This window comes from Capsicum annuum, chromosome 2 (assembly GCF_002878395.1).
Source record: "Capsicum annuum cultivar UCD-10X-F1 chromosome 2, UCD10Xv1.1, whole genome shotgun sequence".
NCBI classification, from domain to species: domain Eukaryota; kingdom Viridiplantae; phylum Streptophyta; class Magnoliopsida; order Solanales; family Solanaceae; genus Capsicum; species Capsicum annuum.
The window spans coordinates 107,097,372-107,106,133 of NC_061112.1; the positions used below are offsets into that span (position 1 = coordinate 107,097,372).

An 8,762-nucleotide genomic window follows, 5' to 3' on the forward strand; every position below is an offset into this window, starting at 1 on the left:
TGATCCAATGATTAATGATCAATACCATGAGTCTATTTGACTGAAATTAGAAGAAGAGAAAGAGTAGCAAGACAAAAGAGTATTTGAGAAATGAGGAAAAAAGATGAACAATGAGAATGAATATCTGAGAAAAATCTGAAAAAAAAAAGAAATAAAAAAAACTCTAAATAAAGGTTAAAGACAAATAAATTAAAAAAAGAAAAAAAATAAAGAAATAGATAATGATTGATAAAAAAGAAAAAGAGAAAAAAAAAATAAAGATTGAGACAAATAAATTAAAACATTAAAATAAAGCTAAAGGAAAAAATAAAACTGAAAATAATAAAAAACAGAATAATAAATTTAAAGGAAAAAATAAAAAAGTGAAAAAAAGTAGAATAACAAAAGTAAAGGAAAAATAAAAAAGTGAAAATAATCAAAAATAAAATTTGAGAGATAAATGAGTATGGAAAGTTTAAAAATATATTTGAGGTATAGAGGAGCAAAATGGTACTTTTAGTATATTAAAAAGTAAGGAAGACTATTCTTTAAAGACATTCTTATTTAGGGTCAAATATCTAAAGTTATCCATATTTGGGTCTATGACATGCAATTTCCTGTTAGTATATGTACGAGTTGAAAAGAGCCCAAGTGTTAAAAGTAAGTAGGGGCTGAAAGTTGAAGCCCATAAATATGGGTTGAGAATTAATTTTGATTTTAAAGATGGATTAGCAGTAGGATTGTTGAAAATTTATTTGTATTTTTTTTACACATGTAACTAGACAAAGATCTCCATTATCATCAAATTTGTTGCAACTTTGATCTCAACATGTCCTCAATATGAACCATCGGACCATAACCAAAGGCTGTGATACTACTTGTTGGATTAGAAATCGAGAGGGCGTCATGCAAAAGTTTAAAGTTTGTGGACATATTATTGATATTATCGAGCAATTGGTGTACACATAAAAATTACTATTAAAAAAACATGAAAACTGTTGGAAGGAAATTTCTGTTCAAACAAGACTCTTAAACGACTATATTGTGAATTCTATTATGTCGTGCATTGAGAAGAGATACTATTGTGTTTTTATATGAGAAGAGAACTTCTATGTCTAAAATCATTCCTTCAAATAGAGATTAGCCAAATATAAAATTTTTAAAAAAAATAAAATAAAAGTAATTATAATAATATTATTATTTTAAAAAGTAAGATTTAAATTTAGTAAGAAAATGATGAGATTCCCCACCTCACCACACCGGACGACTACAAAAATAATGTTATTTCAACATTTTTAACCATCACCGCCACGATCATCACCACCCTGAGTAATCAAGAATCAACTAACTTCTCAATTTCCAAATTTGTCGAAATGGCATCTTTTTCTGTTAAATTTTCAGCAACTTGTTCGCTGACAAATTCCAAAAGATTTTCCAAGCTTCATGTCACTCCACCGCAGACAGTGGCAGGGGAGGTAGGTGCAGAGAGACTAGAACCTAGAGTGGAGGAAAGAGATGGGTACTGGGTACTTAAGGAAAACTTCAGACAAGGCATAAATCCTACTGAAAAGGCTAAGATTGAAAAGGAACCTATGAAATTGTTCATTGAAAATGGTATTGAACATCTTGCTAACATCTCACTTGAAGAGATCGAAAAATCTAAGCTTGCTAAGGATGATATTGATGTTAGGCTCAAGTGGCTTGGCTTCTTCCATAGGAGAAAGCATCAATGTAAGTTCCAAAATAAAAATCCTGCTTTTAATAGTAATACCATGATCCCAATTTGTTTTTCTACTATTTAGAGTCAATTTTCAGAGATTAATCCATTTTTCACATTAAAGTTTGGATAGTTCTTGGAAAACTATGCACAAAGTACTAATAAGGATGGTGTTTGATCGAGTAGATTTTTCAAATATAGAGACATGTTTTTTTAGTTGTGGTAGATAAGTCAAGCTAAAACTAAGATTCTGTTCTGTTAATTATTTTGATATTCTATAGTTAATATGCTGATCATATGTATAAATGTACAAAATTGTGATGATTATTAAGATGGACGATTCATGATGCGATTGAAGCTTCCAAATGGGGTAACGACGAGTGCCCAAACTCGATACTTAGCCAGTGTGATTAGGAAATATGGGAAAGATGGATGTGCTGATGTGACTACAAGGCAAAATTGGCAGATTCGTGGGGTTGTGCTGTCTGATGTGCCTGAGATTCTAAAGGGACTGGATGAAGTTGGCTTGACCAGTCTGCAAAGTGGCATGGACAATGTTAGAAATCCCGTGGGGAACCCTCTGGCAGGGATTGATCCACAAGAAATTGTGGACACAAGGCCTTACACTAATTTGCTATCCCAATATGTCACTGCCAATTTTCGTGGCAATCTGGCCGTCACTAACTTGTAAGTCTTCTTGCACAAAATATTTCCCATTTTTCTGTTTCAACTTTATGGATTCATCAAGGATTGATTTTACATTGAAATTACCTTTATTTGGTGATTTTACATATTGCTTTTAACATGGCATATTAGATGAACATAAATTTATTATGCTTACCATCTCCCGGTCTGAGAGTGAGGGGGTTATGCTAGTGATGTTTGGACTGATTAATTTCAAGAAGAAGAGTCAATAGTTCTTATTAATTTGAGGGAGTTTTTTATTTATTACATAAAGAATGGTGACAGAAATTTGAAGGAGAAAATTAAAGCATCTGCTAATCAGATTTTGCGATATAATGATCTTATTGCAGGCCAAGGAAGTGGAATGTATGTGTAATAGGGTCACACGATCTTTATGAGCATCCCCATATCAATGATCTTGCCTATATGCCTGCAACGAGAGATGGACGATTTGGATTCAACCTGCTTGTGGGTGGATTCTTCAGTCCGAAGCGATGTGCAGAGGCAATTCCTCTTGATGCATGGGTTCCTGCTGATGATATAGTCCCTGTTTGCAAAGCAATATTAGAAGCTTATAGAGATCTTGGCACCAGAGGGAACAGGCAGAAAACAAGAATGATGTGGTTAATTGACGAACTGGTGAGTGATACCTTCACTGTGTTTTCATCATTTGCATGCGTATTTTGTTTTATGTTTTACTTTCTTTTTTCATTCGTCTTTCATCTTAACGTATCGCCTCAATTGGAGTTTGAGAATTCACAGCATAGATCGTGCTGATTGGGAAACTTGAGTTCTTTGATCTGCATATTGGTTTTGAATAGAAGTGCTTCATATCATAACTCATGTAAAGGATGGAATATTTAATATCTTCTCATCTAGTTAAATGTGTTCTATTTGCCTTTTCTAAGCAGAACCAAACATTTTGCCAGTTGATCTAACTGGTCTCATTTTCTCCTTGTTTAATTTCAATGATGTAGGGCGTTGAAGGATTCAGGGCAGAAGTTGTGAAGAGAATGCCTCAAAAAAAGCTAGAGAGAGAATCCGCAGAGGATTCGGTGCAGAAACAATGGAAAAGGAGAGAGTATCTTGGGGTTAATCCACAGAAACAGGAAGGTTACAGGTTTGTTGGTCTTCACATTCCAGTGGGTCGTGTCCAAGCAGATGACATGGACGAGCTAGCTCGTTTAGCAGAAGAGTATGGTTCGGGAGAGCTCCGGCTGACTGTTGAGCAAAACATCATTATTCCGAACATTGAGAACTCAAAGATTGATGCGTTGCTCAATGAACCTCTTCTGAAGAACAGATTTTCGCCCGATCCACCTACTCTCATGAGAAATTTGGTGGCTTGTACTGGTAACCAATTCTGTGGGCAAGCCATAATCGAGACTAAAGCACGTTCAATGAAGATAACTGAGGAGGTTCAACGGCTAGTCTCTGTGACTCAGCCCGTGAGGATGCATTGGACTGGTTGCCCAAATTCATGTGGACAAGTTCAAGTTGCAGATATCGGATTTATGGGATGCCTGACAAGAAAGGAAGGAAAGACGGTGGAAGGGGCTGATGTTTTCTTGGGTGGCAGAATAGGGAGTGACTCACACTTGGGAGATATTTACAAGAAGTCTGTCCCCTGTGAAGATTTGGTACCAATAATTGTCGACTTACTAGTTAACAACTTTGGTGCTGTTCCAAGAGAGAGAGAAGAAGCAGAAGATTAATCTCAACATTTCAGAATCCGCTCGTGGCTTTACTCGACATAGTAAATTGGACATTGATGGAATGTGCTTACCATATTAAGATATTTCCAAGCTACAGAACTGGTGGTGCTGTTGTTGGAAGTTAGTAGAATAATCAGAAGAAGTGTATTATTTTGGAAAAGAGCTGTGTTCCAAACTAAAAGGCTTTTGAATTGTTGGATTCCTAGTAATAGATTTTTTTAAAATGTAATTTAATGATCATACATTTCAATTTTACCTATTATTATATTCTTAAAACACTTTGTTATGTTACTGTATATAAATAAGTGTTTTAAGTGTTGTTGGTATTTGGAACTGTTCTACTCACCACCACACCACACCAAAGATGTCTGAGCAGAATGTGGTCAACATTTATTTCGATTCCCTTGGCCTAGTCATATCCATTTTTGCAGTATTAGAGAAACTCTTGAATCTCTGTTGAGTCTTCTTAAAAGAAAATGTACATCGAGTTAAGCGACGTTCACTTGATCTATTTAAAACCGTCTTAATTTGGACATCCACTTCTCAATCCATTTAAATTAAATTTACATAACTGAAGATTGCATGAGAAGTTCAAAAAGTTCTACTTGTAAATCACACTTTCGTATATCTGAAAATGCTTTAGAATAACTAATATTACAAAAGAGTCCTGCTATGACTGACCATTGTAACATTCATAACCGAGTTTGACAGATGAATAGAGTCCAAACATAATCATTATTGATTTGATTGGGAGGTTTTCAACTGCTAGAACCCTCTCCACCCCCAAACCCAACTCTTGTGTGCGCGCATAATGTTCAAGGGGGAGTGGGGGCTAGATGCAAAATATAATCAGCAAGACACAGATGTACAAAAGGTGTTAGCATACCAGGGTGAAGCAGAGAAAATAAGAGTACAAATGACTAAAACGAGAATGGCATTTGTCACAATCCATTGGAAACACCATGAATATCGTTAAGTTTTCAACAATCAGGAAGACTTGATTATAAGCAGAATACAAGAAGTTTGAAGCTCAATAGAGATGCTTCTTGTCCTAGTAAAGCTAAATATTTTGTCAAAATACAACAATCTCCTCTGCTCATTCAAATATAATCTCATCCTATGAAAATTCTTGATGACAATGCATTAACAGCAAACCACTCTTCTGCAGCTAACAGAACACCATATCCATAGATATGGAGTCAATTGTAATCAATTCTTCTAGAGCAGGCTTAAAAAAACGAGTTGCCATCATAAAAGATAAGGTACTTATATTAACCAAAACTAATGGAAGTATGGTTGTTATCGCCATAATCTGTCACAAAGTATCTATGATTAGTTGCGCAGACCACATTTCTACTGATTCAACAACAGAAGATAGAGGCGTATCTCATCTCTTACCATGAAACAGGTATGAAGACTCTTTAACATTCAGTGAGTTGCAATTCGTCTATAAATGGCTTGGAATGTTTGTCCACCGTTTCGTGCTACTTTTTGTCCTTCTTCTGTTGCAGAAGTAAGGAGCTTTACAACCGGATCAGCTTCAAGCTCTTCATTTGTAAGTGTCTCAAACATCGGATGTTCTTCCAAACATGATTTCATCCACTCACCAAGCTCCTCAACATCTGTTATTGTGTATATGATTCCACCGACTGCAAGCACATAAGCATACTCGTCCAGCAAGAATGGACTAATAACACGTCGACGATGATTCTTTTCTTTGAAATGGGGATCCGGGAACAAGAAAAACATCTTTTTAAGCTGTCCTTTCCCAAAGTAATTTGGAATGTACTTCATTGAATTGGTCCTTACCACTGAAATATTCTGGTACTGACCAGGATTAGTCGTCCTCAACCCTAAAATTCGCTCCTTCACATACTCTGTCACCTTGTCTCGCAACTCCATCCCAATCATAAGGTTATCAGGGAAAAGGGGTGCAAGGGCAATTAAAAGGCCTCCAAATCCACAACCAACATCAGCAAACTGGATCTTTTTTGAAGCATCTACCTTAACCAGTTCAGGGTAATGTAGGCAATAATCAACCTCAGAAGGGGAAATAGGAATTGGAAAATGTGAGTCACTTAATGGATTACTATGAGCACGGGCTCGATAAAAACGTTTCCTAGGCAGACCAGTTTTCTTGTTGTGTGTAGGATTTTCACCCATGCTCTCTTCCTTATTTCCCTCAGTTTTCTCTTTCTCCCTTTTCCTTCCAACTGCATATCATATCAATTGAAAGCCAAAAAAGAAAAAAAAGAACTTGAGCACAAAAAATTCCAAGAATCTTAAAACAGAAAATTCACTTTTGCTAAATATGGGCAATCATATCTGCAACATCACAAAAATGGCAGTTCGGTAGCTTTAGGTTTATTGTATACAGCCTTACTCTGCAAGAGGCTACTTGAACCCGTAACCTCCTAGTCACATCACAACAAAACATGATAAAAGAAATTTCAAGAATGATTAGTCTCACTTCAAGTCAAGCATTTAATAGTAATTTTATGATCACTAACTTGCTAGGGTTTTACTCACTTTTTCCCCTGCTAGTTGGGGGGTTTGACAATTCTTATTGTGCTAAACCTTTAAAACATACTATAAACTTGCATTACCCTATTTTATACAGCAAACTATATACTCAACTATCTTAACTACCTGGTTAATGGGGCTTACAAATATGAACTTTGTTGGATCACAAGTTTAATTAAAAAAAAAAACAAAAAAAAAAACAAGACAGCGTGAAGAGATACCTGTCTGTCAAGTTTGATATAAAGATTTGAGGTTTCTCAGATTTCAGGGAGTTGCAGTAGAACAGAGAGGATTAGGACTAGTGCCCTACCACTCATTGCTAGTTGGGCTTTGTTTCCAACCTCATTTTGGGCCTACTCATTTTTTATCTCGGCCCACTCAATTAACCAAATTATTTCATTTTCTTCTTTTTTTTTTGGGGGGTTTTAAAAAATAAAGTTTATGAACGATATCAAATTAATGTAAATAATAAGGAAAAATAAAATAAACATAGACCTTAACTAATCATATTTACACAAATATTCACCCTTACAAAGTAATTATAAGAACTCCAACTAATTATGTATCATCGTTGGGTGTATCGGGAGCTAATTATGTATCTCGACAGATTCAAAATCAGAAAATATATATCGAAAGTTAACAATGTATTTTTACAAAGGAAAAAATGTATTTTCGTTAGATATAATATGTATCTCGTCAGACCTAAAATAAAAAAAAATATGTATGGGAGCTAATTATGTATCTTTACAAAAGAAAAAATGTATATTCGTCGGATGTGTCGGGAGCTAATTATGTATCTCGATAGACTAAAAGTTGAAATTTTCGATAATTATGCAAAATGAAGAGATTTTCTGTAATTAAACTTCAAACTGTCGGGATTTATGTTTGTGTTATTGTCAGAGACCACTTAATACAGTCAGTGACCTAAAATTAAACTTAGTAAGATATCATAATCTTTTTTTTGGGGGGGTTTCCCAAGGTATTCCCACACCCGACAGCCATGAGACTAATTCTCCGTTCCTACTGTCAGTGCACTAAGCGGTAGGGAAATGACCATAAAGTTTTTTCCATTCATCAGAGGTGGGGATCGAACCCCTGACCTCTTGTTTAAAGGGTGAGGTACTGAATCACTACACCAACCCTTGTGGTTTATATCATAACTATTTTGAATAAAAGTCATGTATTAACCTTTTTAGATGTGAAACTATAAAGCATTATTTAACTATTTTCTTTTCATGGATAAATAAAAATAATGGATTAAAAAATTGAGTTTGAAACAGTATAAAAAAGGGATAATACCCATGAAAATACTTGAACTTTAACCAAATTTTCAGTGGAGCATATTGAACTTTGCGGGGGTCCTATTACCCTCCTATACTTTTTTAAGTGGAATTAATTCCCCCCTCGGAATATTTTAAAGTGGAATTAATTCCCTGAAACGTTATTCTCAATTTTTACGCTAGGAGGTGCAGTACACGCGCTGCTTCTTCTCCGCTTTATCAGTTTTCATCATTTGTTTACCATTACAACTATATTAAAGATTCCAAATGATTCCATTGAGACAATTTCAAATTTCAAGTCCATTCTTAATACTCCAAAAGTTTTCAAATTCAATTTCAAGTTTCAAACTTTGAATTCCATTGAGTTTATGAAGAAAGTTTTTTCAAATTATTGAATGGAATCTTCCATTAATTTTCCATTGAAACTCGGAAGATTCAATTAGCGAGTTCCATTAATGGAAGATTCAATGAAACTTTCTAATTGAATGGAACTCGCTAATTGAAAACTCAATGGAAAATTCAATTTCCATTAATGGAACTCAAAAGATTCGAAAAATTTAATTTCATGTATGAAGACAAAAATATGGACTGTACATGTATGAAGCTATTCAATCTTCCGTTAATGAAACTCGAAAGATTCAATTTCCATTGATGGAATCGAAAGATTCAATTAGCGAGTTTCCGAGTTAGAATCTTCCGAATCTTTCATTGATTTTCAATTAGCGAGTTCGAAACAAAATCTTCGAGAATTCAATTTCAATTTAACAATGGACCAAATTCAATTTCAATTCGTGAATAGAGCAACCATTGTTGAAGAAAAGAAAGAAAGAAGAAAGAAGAAAGAGAATGAAAAAATAAATAAAA

At 34.6% G+C, this 8,762-nt stretch overlaps 2 protein-coding genes across 3 annotated transcripts; one reads left to right on the plus strand and one right to left on the minus strand.

Annotated features, from left to right (window-relative positions):
- Nucleotides 1–1,140: 1,140 nt before the first annotated feature.
- On the plus strand, nt 1,141–4,381 carry LOC107858928 (ferredoxin--nitrite reductase, chloroplastic). The gene is made up of 4 exons (XM_016703734.2): nt 1,141–1,710; nt 2,029–2,383; nt 2,731–3,019; nt 3,358–4,381. The coding sequence occupies exons 1-4, from the start codon at nt 1,353–1,355 to the stop codon at nt 4,093–4,095; spliced, it is 1,740 nt and encodes a 579-aa protein (XP_016559220.2). The 5' UTR covers nt 1,141–1,352; the 3' UTR covers nt 4,096–4,381.
- Nucleotides 4,382–5,012: 631 nt separating this feature from the next.
- LOC107858929 (tRNA (guanine-N(7)-)-methyltransferase) lies at nt 5,013–6,951 on the minus strand. 2 transcript variants are annotated; one of them, XM_016703736.2, is made up of 3 exons: nt 6,840–6,951; nt 5,494–6,308; nt 5,013–5,407 (listed from the first exon to the last, which is right to left on the minus strand). In XM_016703736.2, the coding sequence occupies exon 2, from the start codon at nt 6,256–6,258 to the stop codon at nt 5,524–5,526; it is 735 nt and encodes a 244-aa protein (XP_016559222.2). In that variant the 5' UTR covers nt 6,259–6,308; nt 6,840–6,951; the 3' UTR covers nt 5,013–5,407; nt 5,494–5,523. The 2 variants fall into 2 exon arrangements, with proteins under 2 accessions (XP_016559222.2, XP_016559221.2); XM_016703735.2 differs by having other exon boundaries at nt 5,013–6,308.
- Nucleotides 6,952–8,762: the final 1,811 nt, after the last annotated feature.

What these genes read in the sequence shown, in the direction of transcription:
- LOC107858929 (XM_016703736.2), bottom strand. Translation starts at nt 6,258, where the DNA reads ATGGGTGAAAATCCTACACACAACAAGAAAACTGGTCTGCCTAGGAAA.
- LOC107858928 (XM_016703734.2), top strand. Translation starts at nt 1,353, where the DNA reads ATGGCATCTTTTTCTGTTAAATTTTCAGCAACTTGTTCGCTGACAAAT. An exon ending in CCATAGGAGAAAGCATCAAT is followed by an intron (nt 1,711 to 2,028) that starts GTAAGTTCCAAA and finishes ATGATTATTAAG; the next exon opens with ATGGACGATTCATGATGCGA. An exon ending in AATCTGGCCGTCACTAACTT is followed by an intron (nt 2,384 to 2,730) that starts GTAAGTCTTCTT and finishes ATCTTATTGCAG; the next exon opens with GCCAAGGAAGTGGAATGTAT.